Below are 19,682 nucleotides of genomic sequence, written 5' to 3' on the forward strand. Positions count from 1 at the left end.
GACCCACCATGTACTGTCTTGCTCTCTTTCCGGGGAGAACATGGGCTGACCTGAATGAACCACACAGAAGCATTTGGAGACTCTTAGCTCCTTTACATCTTGGATATCCTGTTCCTTCATTGTTCTGATGCTGTGAGTTTTATGATGAATTGCTTGAACCTTTACATGCTATTTTATTATCATATGTAATGTTAGTATTTGTATGTGTCGATGAAATATAAAATAACAGCATGGCTTGGTGGCACACCTTCATAATCCCAGCACCAGAGATGCTGAAGCAATACAGAGGAGAGGAAGCCCTAAGTGGATCCTGAGTGAGTGTGTACTGTTGACCTGGGCACCGCCATGACAGGGATGAAGACCTCAGACCCAAGGCAATTGGCAAACACTTTCCGTTTATGGGTCAGGCTCAGAATTGGCAAAGTTTCTTCCTCTGGTCTGCATTTACGTGTTTATGGATGATGGATCAATGTGAACAATAACAAGCAACTGCAGCTGCCTGGAAGTTCCAGCCTGAGACCTTCAGACCTTCTACAGAAACCAGCCAGCCCCTTCTCCTTGCTGTTCATAATAAACATGCTGAGGAGGCAGGTTGCGGAGGAAGTAGCTGAGGCTCCATCAGAGCACAAGTAAGACACTGGATGCCTGTTTTCTGTACATGTGTCTGTGTGTCTGTCCTTTCTTCATTCTCTCACTGACCCTCAAAGCCCCTTTGGGTTTCAGACCTAAGCCAGATGTACTGTAGCAAAGGGAGACATTCAGAAGGTCATGATGTACCTGTGTGACATGGTGAGTTCCAGATTCAAATGACCTAAAGATTAACTACAAATATAAACGGTTTAGACATAGGGACAGCTGGTAGACCACTAGCTTCTCATCTAGAGGACCCAAAATTTGTTCCCAATCCACAGTTAGGCATCTCCTGACTGCCTGCAACCCCAGTTCCAGGGAACACAATAATCTGGACTCTATGGGTACTTGTAGGAATTTAGCAGAGTCACTTATCTGGGGTAGACATTAGATTGAACATCTGTTTTCTAGAAGTATTTTACCCTTGAAGAACCCTTGTGGAAAAAAGTGGGTTTTTTTTCTATGTTTTTTTTTCCTAGAATTTTTTGCTGAAGGGACATTGCAGCCATCCCCTGGCTTTGATCACAAGACTCCTCAGGCACACCTGAGGCTCTTGTATTATTGTGTATTGCAAATGATACATAATAAAAGACTAAAGTCATGGGGGCATGTGATGCTCTCCTTTAGTAAGACATGTCAATTAGATTAGACACCTTGGTATAAGGTGATACTTTATATAACTCTCATTAAATATGTCTTTGTATAGCTGTTTGGGGTTCAGTCCATTGGAGAGCCTGGACCTCCCTGCCGCCACATAGCACTTAGAATTTCATCTTGCAGTGCCTTCTTCCTTCAACCAACCCATGCTACATGGTGCACCCTGACAGGTACTCCTACACTCATGGAAAAGAGACACACATGCATGCAGATAAATAAAAAACAAATCCTTAAAAATAAGGTAAGTGAAATGGATGACCCTGAGACATGGAAGATCAGTTTGTATTTTCACCCATAGTGGGGACCTTTGTTTAAACATAGTAGTTTTTCCTGTGGCTCTATGTTCACTACATTCATACTGACTGAAGGAAAGTCAGGCCCCTGGGGATGTTCCTCCCAATGAAAAGGTTGTACTGATCCCAGGAATCTTCTCCTAAGGATCTGCTCCCTCACACTACACTCACATACCCCCAACTACAGAAACAGATGTAGGCTTCACAGAGCTTTGTCAGGCTTTATGGATGTCCAGTAGACCATGGCATCCACAAGAAAGGTAGGCAGGTAGCTCATGGGGAGGTAGAAGAGCTTGGCATCCCAACCAGCTGAGTACCGAGTGCGAGGGTGACAGGAAGTCAGAGCGTGCTCCATGCAGTCCGTCACCAAGGAGAGGTCCTCATTACACATTTGGTCCAATGACTTTAGCATTGACAGATCTGTGTAGAATGAGAAGTGATTCAGCTGGTGTTGACCTCCACCACTTCTGCTCTAGACCAAGTTAGAGGAAAGTTCTCTAGACCCCAGGATCCCACATCAGAAGCCATGCCCAAGCCTAGCCTGTCCCAGGTCCTCAGGGGGACCACGACCCAGCTTCAAGGAAGAACCGTGCACACTCGCCCTCTTTGTCTCAGCTCCTGGGAAGTGCTGTCTAATTCCTCCTCCCATCCCTGAATTCACTCACAGCTTCATGATGATGAGAGGCTCAGATGAAAAGGAGAGCCATGTTCTGACTGTCAAGACTCTTTTTCTGACAATATACACACCCACAACAAGAAAATGGGTCTAATTTCTTTGAAGAGTGAGAGCAATGGGTTAGTACTGGCAAAATGAACAGGAGACTAAGGATTCAGGGCCAGACTCTGTTGGGTCTTCACAGCTCACTTACAGGATGCTAGGAAGTTCTCGCCATAGATCTCTTTGACCTCTGAGCTGGCCTGGTCCCACATCATCTTTATATTTGATGATAACCTGTCACTACTGCTCAAGGCAGTCTTGAAGAAACCGGGCTCTATAATAGCCACCTTCACCCCAAAATAGGAGAGTTCCCTCCTGCAAGACAGACAGACATCAAGGACTTCAGATGATTATCTGTAAAAGAACTCACAACAAGAGTACAGTGACATGGCAACATGAGCCTGTGGTGAGGAGAGGTCACAGTTGTGGATCTGGGATGTGCAGCAGATGGGGATGAAACTGTGGTGAGGGCATTGCCTCTGTGCTTTGGAATGTCACACTAAGTGTTTGGTGTGTGTAGCTCACTGGCCTAAAACTAGGCCTTCTGTTCTATGACACCATTAAGACCTCTCTCCATGTGCTGCAGATGCAAAGGGTCACCATCTTGCCCAAGTCACCTCCACCTCACTCCTAAGTCTCAGTCCACCCCACTGTCCCAGGAAGCACTCAGGACATCTCTCACTTTGTTCCTGCAGGTGTCTTCAGAGAGGAAGCCCCTGCCTGTCACTTCCTCACATTCACAGCTTCCCTGTTCCCTCCAGCAGGGATGTACCTGCCCTGAACGACTCCCCTGTTTCAATCCCTTTGAAGAGTTTTACTGCCGACAATATGAAATACATACTGTCCAGTGCCCTCAGTCTCTCTACAAGTCTACCTCAGCCCACTTACTGGCCATCTTCCTTCCATATTTGGCCCGTCATTTCCCCAAGGAGAATCCACCTACACATACAGGTTCCAGGTTTCCATGTTCAACCTTTACTCTGCTGCAGTCCAATCCTGCTACAGGACCCTCACAAACAGATGACAACCATGGTCGGCACAGCTGACTGAGCCATGGCCACTCCCAGGGAAGGGCACAGTTCCTCTCTGTCTCCTCTCTCACACTCTCGGTTGTCATGGTCTTTAGGTCAGGTTCAAACATTTCTGTCTGCTGGAACGTGTTGGTTGTGGACTCTACAGGGGCCTGATACCTATCTCTCAATTTGAATGAGATGTTCAGCTCCACTCAAAAACATGTATAGCATTATAGAGCTCAGGGGTCTGAATTCTTGACTCGAAATACTCAAAGGCTCAATTCTACCTCAGTAACGTCCCCTAGAGCCCTCTGTCCTTCATGGCAGGACAAGATGAACTACACTCATGTCTTGTCCTGCCCTCTGCTAGAGACATGGAAAAGTGCTTCCCAGTGGATGATTCAATGAGGAGCAGGTGAGACAGCCCCCAACCAGAGAGAGTCCTCTCCATGATGGGATTCTAAAGACTGTGATTAAATAAATCCCCTTCCAAATCTTCCCTTGGAACCCACGTCCCTGTGCAGTACCTGAGGGAGTCAGAGAAGGCCTCTACACCATACTTGGAGATGGGGTAAGGACCACCACCAGAGAAACACACTCGGCCCATGACGCTGGAGATGTTAACCACACGGCCCCTTGCCTTCCTCACTAAGGGCAGCATGTTCAGAGTCACGTCGATCATGCCCAACAGGTTCACATCTAGTACCTTTGCATAGTCCTGCTTGGTCAGCCACTCACTGGGACCCCAGGAGATGGAGATGCCAGCGTTGTTGACCAGGCCCCAAAGTCCTGGGGACAGTGGGAAGAAGAGAGAGTCACACAGCACAGGTATAGTTATGGGTGAAATGCATATTCAACAAGGTAAGACCACTTAGACATGTGTGTACTGGAGTAGGATGCAGTGAGGAACAGCATGGCATCACCAGGGCTGGGGACCCATCCCAGAGGTCTAGGCTCACGGCATGGACACCTCCCTCCTTTAGGTCTTCATGGCCCAGACCCCTGCCTGGGTAGAAACAAGCAGTCACTGTCACTTGCTAGTTATAAAAATGGGTGTTGAAGACATGTTTATCTGGAGACCATGAAACTATGGTTGTGTTTAACAGATTATTTCCATCCTTGAAGATATTTTATTCTTTCACTTGTGGTGGTTGGGATATAAATGTGACCCTGAGGCTCATATATTTGAAAGCTTGGTTATTGGGGAACAGCACTTCTTGAGATGGATTGGGGGTGTGGCCTTGTTGGAGTGTGTGTGTTCTTTTTGCAGGTAGTGTGTCACTGGATGGGCGCTGGTATTTCAAAAGCTCCAGCCAGACCAGAGTCTCACTCTTCCTGCTGTCTGGAAGGATATATGTAGAACTGATCTGGATGTTGAACTTCCAGCTCCTTCTCCTGCACCATGTCTGCCTGTGTGTCCCCAGGCTTCACACCATGCTGATAATGGACTAAATCTCTAAACTGTAAGCCAGTCCCAAAGAAATGCTTTCTTTTATAAGAATTGCCATGGTCGTGGTGTCCCTCCACAGAAATAGAATACTGACTAAGACACACTGCTGCCTTTGTCTTTCAAATGACAAAGGAAGACAGTTATAGGGAATGATTAGTGAGAGAGGTAATAGGGGAAAATACAAAGTAGAAAAGAAAGAAAAGACAAAATTAATGTCCAGGTGAAAATAGGTTGAGAAACAAGCAAATGTGGCCTTGATTGGGGAGAGTTTCAAAAGCAGTGCTGTGTTTATGATTCTGATGAAGCGGGTCTTGCAAGGTCTAGCATCAATATTGAGCAGCTCTCCTCAGATGCTTGCAAAACCCAGGGATGGGAAAGGGAGGAGACAATGCTTGCTGATCACCAACAGCACTGAGTCTCCACCCCCAACCCCAGAAAATGGCGCCCTTTCTGGAACCTCACTCACAGGCTGCCCTTCCTCATCCTCTTTGGTCTTTAAGTCCTGGATCCCCAAATACCCACTCAGGAAAGCTTATAATTAACACCATGTCCACACTGTCAATTTCTGTGCAAGGTGTACTGGAGAGTGGTTGGTTGACATTAAACATGGCATTTGCTCATTTCAAAAAATTGCTCAGTAAGTCATATGGATCCTAGGCTCTCCTCTGGAGACCCATACTCTATCATCAAGTTTTTTGTCTTGTTTTGTTTTCAGAAGCCACATGGAAATCTACTTCTATAGAAACTTCCTAAAATACATACATATGTGAAAGGAATTTAAATGGAGTCACCATAGGATGGGGAGATGATCCCCAACCTAGACATCTTATGCCACCAAATACAACTTCCAGTGCCAGTAATGGGTTACATCCCGTTGAGTCATTAGTCAAAAAGTCTCCATGGAGCCGCACTCCCAACCCCCATCACAGGCTATTGCCAAGGCCACTCATTGTTCTCCACAACCTCATAGTAAGGACATGTTACTGAAGATGATAGTTACTTATGTCATTGAGCAGGGAGAGGTTGACCAGGTGTCCAATCAACAGCTTCACCCCTACTGATTAGCCATCAAGTTTCCAGAAGACCCTCTGTACACTCCCAGAGGGAAAGGCAATCACCAGGATCACCCAGCTGCAAACCCTGTGACCTACACCTGTGATCTGCCTGTAAGATCTACTGCGCAGTAGAGGCACAAATGCCCTGGGAGTAACTAGCACTTAGATTGAAGGCCACATAAGATACATGCTCAACTGTGTTCACAGCAGCACTATTCATATAGCCCAAACCTGGAAACAACCTAGATGCCCCTCAACTGAAGAATGGATTAAGAAAACGTGGTACATATACACAATGGAGTACTACTCAGCAGAGAAAAACAATGACAACATGAAATTTGCAGGCAAATGGATGGAACTAGAAAATATCATCCTGAGTGAGGTAACCCAGACCCAGAAGGACAAACATGGTATGTACTCACTCATAAGTGGATACTAGATATAAAGCAAAGAACAATCAGACTGCAACCCACAGATCCAGGGAGGCTACATAGCAGGGGGGACCCTAGGATGACTGTGGCTTATAATAAGTTTTGGTTTTACTCAATCACTGGACAAGCTTCAGTGCAACATTTCACTATTAGGATAAGAATTTGTACTGTATCAAGCTGATCATAGAAAAATAAATAAATAAAATGAAAAAATTAATTAATTGATAAAAAGCCCCCCCCCCAAGACCACTCTATGAGATGGAGCCCATACCTGACTCTGCATAGGAGTCAGAAACATCAGACCAGATAGGTCATGGGCCTTGGGAAAACCAAAGAATATTATCCTGCTCAAGGAATGTACAGTAAAATGACTCTTAACATGTAGTATTACACACATACACCAGTGCATTGCACAACACTCATCAGAAGACTTTGGTCTTGCAATAGATGAGAGTGAACACAGAGTCACACAACTGGACAATGTGCAGAGTGTAGAGACTTTGGAACACTCAGTCCTAAAAGGGGAATTTTTATCAAAGCCTTCCCCTCAAGGCTCAGGGGTCTTTGAAGATGAGGATGTGGGAAGACTGAAGAGCCAGAGTTGATGGAAGACTTCAATTAACTGTCTTCCAGACACAACAGGACTGAGGCACACATAAACTCAGAGGTTGTGGTGGCACACATAAGACCACCCAGCACTGAGAAGGGGAAGTGGACACATGGTCCCACCTCTAACCAAGAAGCAATTTGTAATTGTTACCTGCTGGCAAAGGAAGTAACAGTTTTGTCCATTGTAGTGACATTGGAGCCTCATACACAGGATTTAGTCAGCTAACACAAACCAAACTCCAAGTATTAATTTTTGAAGGGGTGGGGTGCTTCATATTATTTTGTTCTGTGTTGTTTTGTTTTTGTTTTTGTTTTTGTTTTTGTCTTCTTGGTTGTCTGTTTCTGTTGACTTTCATTTTGGGTTTTTATTTTGTTCTTGTTTTTATTTTCATGAGCGAGACAAAAAGTACATGAAGTTGGGTGAGTAAGGATGTGGGGAGAATCTGGGAGTAGTTTGAGCAAGAGAAAACCTGATCAAAATATATTGCATGAGAAAAATTAATAAAAGTATGGAAAAGGGGTATTTTATTCCTAGGATCCTAAAATTCCCATGCTTGCAGACTTGGGAATTGAGCAGAACTTTCCCAACAGAGCTTTTGACAATAAATATAAGAAACAGGCTGAGCGTAGTCGCACATGACTGCAATCCTGGTACAAAGAGGCTGGAGGAACATGGTTCAAGGCCTGCCCCATACCAAGACCCTGCCTCAAGACCCAAGAGAAATAAACACAACAGCACCAAACTATTCCAATATCCAATCCCAAGGCATGGTAAAAAGGGTGGGGCTTGGTTAAGGGTCAATTTCTTTTAATTCATTGAATATTATTATTTGAATAAATGTTTTTTAAGTGATAAAATTGCTTACCTTTTTAAAGTGAAAAGAACACACATACATTGTTTGGTTCAGATCACACTGTTACTAGTATTTATCCACTGGAAAGTAAATTGTATGTTAACTGTGGCTGGATATGCTCTAGTATTTAGAACAATACCCATATTTTCAATGTTTTAAAGAATGTAAACTTTTCATACTAACACAAACAGTGGAGAGAGAGAAAGGGAGAGAGAAGAAAGAACAGAGGCTGGTGTGTGTGAGTGTGAGAGAGAGAATCCCCTTCCGACATTTGAATTAACTAAGGCATTCCTCCAGTGTGGGGTGTTGCCTTTAAGCATGGCAATGACCTTGGCTCCCATAAAGGATCCCAGGTGGAAGGTGAGACCAGAGTCCAGTACTGAAATTGGAGATGCATCTGACCCATGACCAGCCAGCTTCACACAGAGCCAGGGCCCCAACCTCCTCACTGTCTCTAACCTGGCACTCAGCAGCCAACAGTGCAGCCTTTCTGCATACAATGACAGAAGAGGACAGAAGAAGTGTGGACATGAAATGACACAGGACACCAGCTGATCAAGGGTAGAGAGCTTGAAGGACCAAATGTAGGAGGAAGAGGAAGTCCTGACATGCTGGAGAGGGTAAGAGTCTGCAGTCACTACAGTTCCAACCCGACCCCCACTGGGAATCTTTTCAGGGCTACACAGGCATTCCCTTCACACAGAGACACAAACCAACAGACACACACAGGAATCTCAGTGGTACCTCTGTTCCCAACACGCTCCTTCACCCACTGAGTGGCTGCCACAATACTCTCTGTCTTGGTGACATCGAGGATCACTGTCTCCAGCCTGTTTGATGTCTTCCTTCTCAGCTCCTCAGCTCCGTTTTCTGTCAGACATGCAGCCAGCACCCTCATGCCTCTCCTGTCCAGCTGTCTGGCCAGCAGGTTCCCAAAGCCCGAGTCACAGCCCGTGATGAAGACATGCTTGTCTTGGAGATGGCTCACCACCTTCCTCTCTCTGAACAGGCGCAGGAGTTTCCATAGGCCCAGCAGAGCCACCAGGTAGAGCCACATGGCTTTGAAAAGGACAGGCTCATACACTCTGTGCTAAAGTGAGCCTGGCCTCTACTCACAGAGGACAAGTAGACCCTAAAGACTCAGGAGACACAGAGGAACAGAGGCTTCTAGCAGAGTGTCCACACTTCTGTTTCCTGTCCGGTGCCTCCCTTGATATTTATTCATGCCTCACTTCTCTGATCTTTCACCTGTTTGCTCAACTGATACATAATGGACTTTGGCATTTTCTTTCTTTGCTGCCAAAGATTTATGGCATAATTTCCCAGCAAGCCTCACTCATAACCTCTAGAGTAGTGTATGGAGCTCTACATCTGCTTCCTGGCTCTAGAGATGTGCCCAACTGACTCTCAGACTTCAGCTCAAAATAAAACAGGCACCTTCCACTACAGACGAAACCATGTTTGCCTTACCCATTTCTTCCACAACTTTCTGGCCCAGTGTGTAAGGATCAAACTGGCCTTATTGCTCTCAAGGATCACACTTGTGTCAGCAAGCCCTATAACATAATGTGCACACGTCTGTGGGTCTTTTTCTTGACTTTTAATTGATGTGAGATGAGCCAGCCCTCTGTGGGTGGTGACACCCTGGGCAGGTGGTCCTGGGTTGTGTGAGAAAGCCAGATGAACCAGTCATGGAGAGCAAGCCAGCAAGCAGTATTCATCCATGGTCTCTGCTTCAATTTCCTCCAGGCTCCTGCTCTGGGTTCCTGCCCTGGAAGCCAGATAAACCCTTCCTCTCTCTAAGCAGCTTAGTGTGTCATCACACAGCAGGAAGGCAGACTAGGGTCAGGCTTGGTACCAGAGGGTGGGGCTTCACTCTGATGGGCCTGCACACACCACTGTGAGGATTGTGGAAGGATGTTGGAGTTCCAGCTGAAAGGCTGTTGACAGCTGGGAACTTACTGGGCTGTTCTGTGGGGGGCTGAAGAGAAGGATGCAGAAGGACGTTGCTGTCTTTTTCCCATTGTATATTTTGGGTTCTTTATCAAAAACCAGGTGTCCATTTGTGTGTGCACTTATGGCTGGGTCTTTGATTCAATTTCATTGATCAGCCTATCTGTTTTTATGCCAACAGCATGCAGTTTTTATTGTTATATCTCTGTAGTAGTTTTTGAAATCAGGGATGGTGATACCTCCAGAAGTTCTTTTTTTGTATAGATTGCTTTAACTATCATGTGGGATGTTGGGAGGCGGCGGGGGTGGGGTGGGATGGTGGGGTGTTGTTTTTTTTTTTTTTTTTTTTTTCGTTGCTGTTGTTTGCTTTTCTGTATGAAATTGAATATTGTTCTTTCCAGGTATGAAAAGAAGTGGGTTGGAATTTTGATGAGGATTGCATTGAATCTGTAGATTGCTCTTGGTCAGGAGTTAGTGTGGGAGGTTTATCGGGAGGGAGAGAGCAAAAGAATAAGAGAGTGAAAGAGCGAAGGAGTGAAAGACCACGTTGGAGTGGGGACTTGGGAGAGGCAGGCAGACAAGGGGAAGGGAAGAGAGAGAGAAAAGAAGAGGTATAATGCAAGGAAGGGAATCTTTCCATTTCCCCAATTGTTCACAGTAGTCATAAAGGACCCGAAAAATATTGGGATCTAGGGGGGCTGTTAAGCGGCCATTGGGACTTATGTCTAAGAAGTATTGAGACCAAATTTGATTACAAGGTAAATAAGTTTAGGGCCATTGAGGTCGGGTGCAGGGTGCAGGGCTGGAGGTTTTGTAAGAGGCATTCCAAGGGAGAGTGGGGGGATGTGGAAGACACGTTTCCCATGGATGAGTAGGGAAAAGGAAGGACTCACTGCCGACTCTAGTTGTGGGTGTCCCCAGGACCAAAGGGAGGAGTAAATGAGGACCAAGCCATTCAGAGGGTCACACCACACTGAACGGGGTCAGCCTTAGCCTGGCTAAGCCACAGGAGCTCGGCGCCTGACACCAGGGCTTTTGTAGAGGCCAGAAGGCGAGGACGAAAACTAAGGTCTAAGAGGGGTCTCATCCATAGGAAAACATCAGGAATAGGGTCACAAAAGCCCAGTTGGGCCTAATGAAACTGCAGGGTTGCAGCTCCAAGGGTGGTGGGATGGGGTCAGGTGAAGAGAGCCAGCCAAGCCCTTAGGGCTGTGGATGGAGGTTTCAGAAGTACCAGAGGAAGGTCACCTCCTCATCCCTCAGGCAGCTAAGCAGGTGTGCATCCCTGCTCGAGGCCCCAGTGAGGAGCATACCACCACCATTCCCTGGAGTGTGGAGTGCTGAGCGATCCGGAGCTGACGGGTGGGTCTGAATGCTAACAGGGGAAAGAACCTGAAAGATCAGACAAGCAGAGAAGCCACCAGTCCTCTCCTACCTGTTCGGTCTCTCCTCCAAAAGGGCTAAGATCCCTCCATGACCCACCTTACTACTTCCTGTCCTATCTGTCCTCAGTCCTCCAAAGCCTCTGTGGTTAATTTTGCCAGGCTAGTGGCGAGCTCTGCCCACTGACTCCAATCACGCTTTATTTGTCAGAACACGATCAAAACATCATACAACATGCTAGAGGTTGTGAGTAAGGTTTGCTGGGAAATTAAGCCAGAAATCCTGGCTCATGTCAGTCAGGGGCAGTCACGGAGGTTGCACCTGAGGATGGCTATGCTCATGTCTACTAGAATTCATGCAGCCTGAAGAAGAGCCTTTGGAGGTAAAAGTCTTTTCCTCCCCCACATCATCTGTGAGACTTAGGTATCTGGAGTTCCAGGTGTCATCACCTAGTGGTCCTCGGGGGTCAGCCTTCCTCTTTGGCACCTCCTTCTTCCCAGGCAGCTGCTGTACCAGAAGGTCACCAGGTGGCCCTGTCCTCTCTTTAGTGTCTCCTGAAGTTCTAGTGACAAAAAGAGCCCTTTGTTTTCCGAGGAGAGATTCTGGCTGAGGAACCTGAGGAGGACATCTGAGCTCAGGACAGGATTTTCATGTAATGACTTCTGAGTCCCAGTGCAGGTTGGCAATGGCACCTACGTTCAGAGAGCCCTGAGTTTGGGGCACTGGGGTGCCAAATGCAGAGTCACAGGGGAGCCAGGGATGCCTGTAGTGAGCAAGTGTGAGGAAACATGCATGTATTCCCACACGAGTAAAAGCGAAGATCCTAAGCAAAGGAGGTGTGTTACTGAATAGGCAGCGCTGTTTTCTTTGGCCGCAAGTAAAGGGATGCCAAAGGCCATTGTATATCAGCTGAGCAAACAGGTGAAAGATCATATAAGTGAGGCATGAATAAATATCAAGGCAGGGAGCGGACAAGGAACAAAGTGTGGACTCCCTGCTAGAAGCCTCTGTTCCTCTGTGTCTCCTGAGTCTTCAGGGTCTACTTGTCCTCTGTGAATAGAGGCCAGGCTCACTTTAGCACAGAGTGTATGAGCCTGTCCTTTTCAAAGCCATGTGGCTCTACCTGGTGGTTCTCCTGGGCCTGTGGAACCTCCTGCGCCTGTTCAGAGAGAGGAAGGTGGTGAGCCATCTCCAAGACAAGCATGTCTTCATCACGGGCTGTGACTCGGGCTTTGGGAACCTGCTGGCCAGACAGCTGGACAGGAGAGGCATGAGGGTGCTGGCTGCATGTCTGACGGAAAATGGAGCTGAGGAGCTGAGGAGTAAGACATCAGACAGGCTGGAGACAGTGATCCTCGATGTCACCAAGACAGAGAGTATTGTGGCAGCCACTCAGTGGGTGAAGGAGCGTGTTGGGAACAGAGGTACCACTGAGATTCCTGTGTGTCTGTTGGTTTGTGTCTCTGTGTGAAGGGAATGCCTGTGTAGCCCTGAAAAGATTCCTCAAGAGGCTGGGGATGGAACTGTAGTGACTGCAGAGTCTTCCCCTCTCCAGCATGTCAGGACTTCCTCTTCCTCCTACATTTGGTCCTTCAAGCTCTCTACCCTTGATCAGCTGGTGTCCTGTGTCATTTCATGTCCACACTTCTTCTGTCCTCTTCTGTCATTGTATGCAGAAAGGCTGCACTGTTGGCTGCTGAGTGCCAGGTTAGAGACAGTGAGGAGGTTGGGGCCCTGGCTCTGTGTGAAGCTGGCTGGTCATGGGTCAGATGCATCTCCAATTTCAGTACTGGACCCTGGTCTCACCTTCCACCTCGGACCATTTATGGGGAGCCAAGGTCATTGCCATGCTTAAAGGCAACACCCCACACTGGAGGAATGCCTTAGTTAATTCAAATGTCGGAAAGGGTTTCTCTCTCTCACACTCACACACACCAGCCTCTGTTTTTCTTCTCTCCCTTTCTGTCTCCTTTCACTCTTTGTGTGGGTATGAGAATAATTAATTAACTTTAAAATCTATTGAAAACATTGTTACTGTTCTAAACACTAGAGGATATGAATCCACAATTAATAGACAATTTACTATCCAGTGGATAAAACTAGTAATAGTTTGATCTGTACCGATGAACACATGTGCATTCCTTTCAGTTTGAAACAGTGAACAATTTTACCACTTGAAGAATATTTATTCAAATATAGTATTCAAATAATTAAATATAGTTTGCCCAGTAACAAAACCCAACTAGTTTTACCATGCGTTGGCTTTGGATATTGGAATAGTTTCATTTGGCTTGTGTTTATTTGTCTTGGGGTTTGAGTTCAGGTCTTGGTATGGAGCAGGCCATGATCTGATGTTCCTCTTCCTCAGCCTGCTTTGTGCTGGTATTTCAGTCATGTACCACAATCAGCTTGTTTCTTATATTTATTGTCATAAGCACTGTCTTGGGAAACTTCTGCTTAATTCAGAGTCTGCAAGCTTGATTAATTTTGGATACAAGAAATAAAATGTTTTTCCATATTTTTAACAAATTCTTTGTCTTTTGTTTCTGGTTGGGGGTTGTTTTTTGTTTAGTTGTTTGGTTGGTTTTGGGTTTTTTGTTGTTGCTGTTTTTGTTTTATGAAACAAGGTTTGTCTGTATGCTTATGGCTGTCCTGGAACTTGCTCTGTAGGCCAGGCTGGTCTTGAACTCACAGAGATCCACCTGCCTCTGCTTCCCAAGTGCTGGGACTAAAGAAGTGGGCCAGCATGCCTGGAAACTTTTTTTTCATAAAATATATTTCCATCATGTTTTCCCTTTCCTCAACTCATCCCAGGTCCTCCCCATGTCCCTACCCACCCAATTTCATATTCATTCTCTCTCTCTGTCTCTCTGTCTCTCTCTCTCTGTCTCTCTGTCTCCCTCTCCCTTTCCCCCCCTCTCATAAATTAAAACAATAACAAAATAAAAAACCAAAACGAAAATCAAGAAATAAACAGAAACCCAAAACAAACACAACACATGTAAACAAATCAACATGAACGATCCCTAAAAATTAAGACTTGGAGTTCATTTTGTGTTAGCAACTCCTTCTGGGCATGAGGCTCCAGTGTCACTACAGTAACTACTGTTACTCCTTTTGTCAGCAGGTATCACTTACAAATTGCTTCTTGGTTAGAGGTTAGACTGTGTGTCCACTTCTCCTTCTCAGTGCTGGGTCACCATCTGGAACCCAAGCAGGTCTTATGTCTGCCACCACAACCTCTGTGAATTTATGTGTGCCTCAGTCCTGTTGTGTCTGGAAGACAGTTAATTGAAGTCTTCCATCACCTCTGGCTCTTCAGTCTTCCCACATTCCCATCTTCAAAGACCCCTGAGCCTTGAGGGGAGGGCTTTGATGAAGATTTCCTTTTAGGACTGAGTGTTCCAAAGTCTCTCACTCTCTGCACGTTGTCCATTCGTGTGACTCTGTGTTCACTCTCTTTTATTGCATGACCAATGTTTTCTGATGAATGTTGTATAAAGCACTGGTCTATGTGTGTAATACTACATAGAAAGAGACATTTTATTGTACATTCTTTGAGCACAATAATATTCTTAGGTTTTCCCAAGGCCCATGACCTATCTGGTCTGATGTTTCTGACTCCTATGCAGAGTCAGGTATGGGCTCCATCTCACAGAGTGGCCTTCAATCTAAGTGCTAGTTACTCCCAGGGCATTTGTACCTCTACTGCGCAGTAGATCTTACAGGCAGATCACAGGTGTAGGTCACAGGGTTTGTAGCTGGGTGATCCTGGTGATTGCCTTTCCCTCTGGGAGTGTACAGAGGGTCTTCTGGAAACTTGATGGCTAATCAGTATGAGTGAAGCTGTTAGCTGGACACCTGGTCAACCTCTCCCTACTCGATGACATAAGTAACTATCATCTTCAGCAATATGTCCTTACTATCAGGTGGGGAGAACAATGAGTGGCCTTGGCCATAGCCTGTGATGGGGGTTGGGAGTGCGGCTCCATGGAGAACTTTTGACCAATGACTCAACGGGATGTAACCCATTACTGGCACTGCAAGTTTTACCTGGTGACATAAGATGTCAAGGTTGGGGATCATCTTTCCATCCTATGGTGACTCCATTTAAATCCTTTCACATATATATATATATATATATATATATATATATGTGTGTGTGTGTGTGTGTGTGTGTGTGTGTGTGTGTGTGTGTGTGTGTGTTTTAGGAAGCTTCTACAGAATAGATTTTGATAGAGCTTCTCAAAACAAAACAAAACAAGATTAAAAAAAAACTTGATGAAAGAATATGGGTCTCCATGAGGATAAAAGATGCCTTTCAGCCAAGGGTCCATATGATATATCGGGCCAACTTTTTTAAATTAACAAGTGCCATGCTTAATGTCAATAAATGACTCTCCAATACACTCTGCACAGAAATTGACAGTGTGGATATGGTGTTTAGTTGTAAGCCTTCTTGAGTGGGTACTTGGGGATCCAGGACCTAAAGACCAAAGGGGATGAGGAAGGGCAGCCTGTGGGTGAGGGTCAAGAAAGCGCACCCTTTTCTAGTGTTTGGGGTTGGAGTCTCAGTGCTGTTGGTGATTACCAAGCATTGTCTCCTCCCTTTCCCATCCCTGGGTTTTGCAAGCATCTGAGGAGAGCTGCTCAATATTGATGCTAGACCTTGCAAGAACAGCTTCATCAGAGCCATAAACACAGCACTGCTTTTGAAACACTCCCCAGTCAAGGCCACATTTGTTTGTTTCTCAACCTAGTTTCACCGGGGACATTAATTTTGTCCTTTCTTTCTTTTCTTTTGTCTGTTCCTCTGTTGCCTCTCTCCTAGTCCTTCCTTTTTTTCTGTCTTTCTTTGCCATTTGAAAGACAAAGGCAGCAGTGTGACTTAATCAGTATTCTATTTCTCTGGAGGGATACCATGACCATGGCAATTCTTATAAAGGAAACCATTTCTTTGGGGCTGGCTTGCTATTTCAGAGGTTTAGTTATTATCAGCATGGCAGGTTGGTAGCCTGGGGACACACAGGCAGACATGGTGCAGGAGAAGGAGCTGGGAGTTCAACATCCAGATCAGTTCTACATGTATCCTTCCAGACAGCAGGAAGAGTGAGACTCTGGTCTGGCTTGACCTTTGAAACCCCATAGCCCCTCCCTAGTGATACACTATCTCCAACAAGGCCACACCCACGCCCACATAGCCACACCTCCTAATCTCTTTCAAGTAGTACTGTTCTCCAGTGACCAAGCTTTCAAATCTATGAGCCTAAGGGTCACAAGTGAAAGAATAAAATGTCTTCAAAGATGGAAATAATGTATAAAACACAATCATAGTTTTATGATCTCCAGATACACAGAGGCACACTATGTTTTCAAAATCTGTTCTTAAAACTAACAAGGGAGAAAATGGCTGATTTTGCTTTTCATCAGGGATGGGGCCAAGAAGCCTTCAAGAAGAAGGGTATCCATGCTGTGAGCCTAGAGTCTCTAGGATGGGGTATCCAGCCCATATGATAACATACTCTTCTTCATTGTTTCCTGCTTTCCAGTATACACTTGTCTAAGTGATCTTACCTGTTTGAATATATATTTCATCCAGAATTATAGTGATTTTAAGTGACTCGCTCTTCTTCCCACTTTCTCCAGGACTCTGGGGCCTGGTCAACAATGCTGGCATTTCCATCCCCACGGTTCCCAATCAATGGCTGAAGAAAGAGGACTTTGTAAAGATACTGGATGTGAACCTGTTGGGCATGATCGAGGTGACTCTGAACATGCTGCCCTTAGTGAGGAAGGCAAGGGGCCGTGTGGTCAACATCTCCAGTGTTGTGGGCCGAGTGTCCTTTTTAGGTGGTGGTTATTGCATCTCCAAGTATGGTGTAGAGGCCTTCTCAGACTCCCTAAGGTATTAGACAGGGATGCGGGTACCTGAGGGAAGTTATGGCAGGGGTTTATTTAATTACGGCCTTTAGCATCCCATCATGAAGAAGATACTCTCTGTTTTAGGGGCTCTCTCATCTTCTCTTCATTGAATTACCCATTGACAAGTACATTTCCAAGTCTCTATAGAGGGCAGGACTGAGACCTGAGTTCATCTTGTCCTGTCATATTTGGGGGAGGAAACTGGGGGACATCACTGAGGTAAAATAGCATCTTTGAGTATATTGAGTCAAGAATCCAGCCACATGAGTTCTATGATGAGAAAAATGTTTCTGAGTGGGGCTGAACATCTCATTCAAATTGAAAGATAGATATCAGGCCCCTGTAGAGTCCACAACCAACACATTCCATCAAAGAAATGTTTTGATCCTGACCTAAAGATTATGGCAACTGAAAGCGTGAGAGAGGAGACAGAAAAACTGTGCCCTTCCCTTGGAGTGGCCATGGCCCAGTCAGCTGTGGTACTCATGGTAGTCCTCAGATTACTCAGGGTCCTGTAGCAGGATTGGGCTGCAGCAGAGTAAAGGTTGAACATGGAAACCTGGAACCTGTATGTGTAGGTGGATTCTCTTTGGGAAAGGCCAGACCAGATGTAGAAGGAGGATGGTCACCAGGTGGGTTGAGGTAGACTTTTGGAGAGCCTGAGGGCACTGGACAGTATTTATCATGCTGTTGGCAATATAAACTGTTGAAGTAATTGAATCAGAAGAGCCACTTGGGGCAGGCACATCCCTGGCTGCAGGGAACAGGGAGGCTGTGAATGTGAGGAAGTGGCAGGCAGGGGCTTGCTCTCTGAAGACACCTGCAGAAACAAAGTGAGAGATGTCCTGAGTGCTTCCTGGGACAGTAGGGTGGACTGAGACTTAGGAGTGAGGTGGAGGTGACTTGGGCAAGATGGTGACCCTTTACATCTACAGCACATGGAGAGAGGTCTTAATGGTGTCATAGAACAGAAGGCCTAGTTTTAGGCCAGTGAGCTACACACACCAAACACTTAGTGTGACATTCCAAAGCACAGAGGCAATGCCCTCACCACAGTTTCATCCCCATCTGTTGCACAATCCAGATCCACAACTGTGACCTCTCCTCACCACAAGCTCATGTTGCCATGTCACTGTACTCTTGTTGTGAGTATGCTTACAGAAAATCCTCTGAAGTTCTTGATGTCTGTCTGTCTTGCAGGAGGGAACTCTCCTATTTTGGGGTGAAGGTGGCTATTATAGAGCCCGGTTTCTTCAAAACTGATATAACCAGTAGTGACAGGCATTTATCAAATACAAAGATGGTGTGGGACCAGGCCAGCTCAGAGGTCAAAGAGATCTATGGCGAGAACTTCCTGGCATCAAGTAAGTGAGCTGTGAAGACCCAACAGAGTCTGGTGTTGAATCCATAGTCTCCTGTTCATTTTGCAATACTAACCCATTGCTCTTACACTTCAAAGAAAGGGAATTTAGAACCATTTCCTTTGGGTGAGTGGGTACTTGGTCATAAAAAGTGTTCTTGACTTTGAGAACAATGTACTCTGTTCCATATTAGCCTCTCATCATCATGAAGCTGTGAGTGAGGTCAGGGATGGGAGGAGGAGGAATTAAACAGCACTTTCCAGGAGCTGAGCCAAAGATGGCGACTATGCCTGGTTCTTCCTTGAAGCTGGGTCGTGGTCCCCCTGAGGACCTGGGACAGGCTAGGCTTGGGCATGGCTTCTGATGTGGGATCCTGGGGTCTAGAGAACTTTCCTCTAACTTGGTCTAGAGCAGGGGTGGTGTAGGTCAACACCAGCTGAATCACTTCTCATTCTGCACAGATCTGTCAAAGCTAAAGTCATTGGACCAAAAGTGTAATGAGGACCTCTCCTTGGTGACGGACTGCATGGAGCACGCTCTGACTTCCTGTCACCCTCGCACTCGATACTCAGCTGGTTGGGATGCCAAGCTCTTCTACCTCCCCATGAGCTACCTGCCTACCTTCCTTGTGGATGCCATGGTCTACTGGACATCCATAAAGCCTGACAAAGCTCTGTGAAGCCTACATCTGTTTCTGTAGTTGGGGGTATGTGAGTGTAGTGTGAGGGAGCAGATCCTCAGGAGAAGGAAGATTCCTGGGATCAGTACAACCTTTTCATTGGGAGAGGCATCCTCAGGTGCCTGTTTTCTTTCCTTGGTATGAATATTGTGGACATAGAGCCACAGGGAAAACTACTATGTATAAACAGTGATTCTGATTTTGGATGAAAATAGAAAGTGAACTTCCATGTCTCAGGGTCATCCATTTTACTTATCTTATCTTTAAACATTTTTTTCTGTTTGTGTATGCATGTGTGTTTGTATTCCATGGGTGTAATAGTACCCACATCAAACAGGTTATTGTGTCCCCTAGAACAGGAGTTACAGGCAGTTGTGAGCTGCCTAACTGTGGATTTGAGAACACAATTTGGATTCTCTGAAAGAAGAAAATGCTCTACCAGCTGTCCATATCTAATTTTTTTAAAGTATATTTTCAGTTAATTAGTTAGTTTGAGACAAGATCTCACTATGTCACACAGGTACATCATGTCCTTCTGAATTCTAGCCTTGTTTCAGCACATCTGTCTTTGGTCTGAAACTCTGTAGAAAGGACAGATACACAGACGCATGTACAGAAAAGCTGGCATCCAGTGGCCTGCGTGTGCCCTGATGGATCCTCAGCTACTTCCACTG

At 45.8% G+C, this 19,682-nt stretch overlaps 2 protein-coding genes across 2 annotated transcripts; one reads left to right on the forward strand and one right to left on the reverse strand.

The window, feature by feature from the left end:
* Positions 1 to 1,723: 1,723 nt before the first annotated feature.
* Positions 1,724 to 8,767, reverse strand: LOC131895215 (retinol dehydrogenase 16-like). Its single transcript, XM_059245630.1, has 4 exons — positions 8,455 to 8,767; positions 3,839 to 4,100; positions 2,450 to 2,613; positions 1,724 to 2,000 (listed from the first exon to the last, which is right to left on the reverse strand). The coding sequence occupies exons 1-4, from the start codon at positions 8,765 to 8,767 to the stop codon at positions 1,783 to 1,785; spliced, it is 957 nt and encodes a 318-aa protein (XP_059101613.1). The 3' UTR covers positions 1,724 to 1,782.
* Positions 8,768 to 12,157: 3,390 nt separating this feature from the next.
* Positions 12,158 to 19,008, forward strand: LOC131895130 (retinol dehydrogenase 16-like). Its single transcript, XM_059245559.1, has 4 exons — positions 12,158 to 12,470; positions 16,693 to 16,951; positions 18,169 to 18,332; positions 18,791 to 19,008. The coding sequence occupies exons 1-4, from the start codon at positions 12,158 to 12,160 to the stop codon at positions 19,006 to 19,008; spliced, it is 954 nt and encodes a 317-aa protein (XP_059101542.1).
* The last annotated feature ends 674 nt before the right edge of the window (positions 19,009 to 19,682 follow it).

This window comes from Peromyscus eremicus, chromosome 18 (genome assembly GCF_949786415.1).
Source record: "Peromyscus eremicus chromosome 18, PerEre_H2_v1, whole genome shotgun sequence".
Lineage (NCBI taxonomy): Eukaryota > Metazoa > Chordata > Mammalia > Rodentia > Cricetidae > Peromyscus > Peromyscus eremicus.

Coding starts and splice junctions, on each gene's coding strand:
- LOC131895130 (XM_059245559.1), top strand. CDS start 12,158: ATGTGGCTCTACCTGGTGGTTCTCCTGGGCCTGTGGAACCTCCTGCGC. Junction 12,471..16,692: donor GGAGCGTGTTGGGAACAGAG/GTACCACTGAGA, acceptor CACTTTCTCCAG/GACTCTGGGGCCTGGTCAAC. Junction 16,952..18,168: donor GCCTTCTCAGACTCCCTAAG/GTATTAGACAGG, acceptor TCTGTCTTGCAG/GAGGGAACTCTCCTATTTTG.
- LOC131895215 (XM_059245630.1), bottom strand. CDS start 8,767: ATGTGGCTCTACCTGGTGGCTCTGCTGGGCCTATGGAAACTCCTGCGC. Junction 4,101..8,454: donor GGAGCGTGTTGGGAACAGAG/GTACCACTGAGA, acceptor CACTGTCCCCAG/GACTTTGGGGCCTGGTCAAC. Junction 2,001..2,449: donor CGAGAACTTCCTAGCATCCT/GTAAGTGAGCTG, acceptor CATTCTACACAG/ATCTGTCAATGCTAAAGTCA.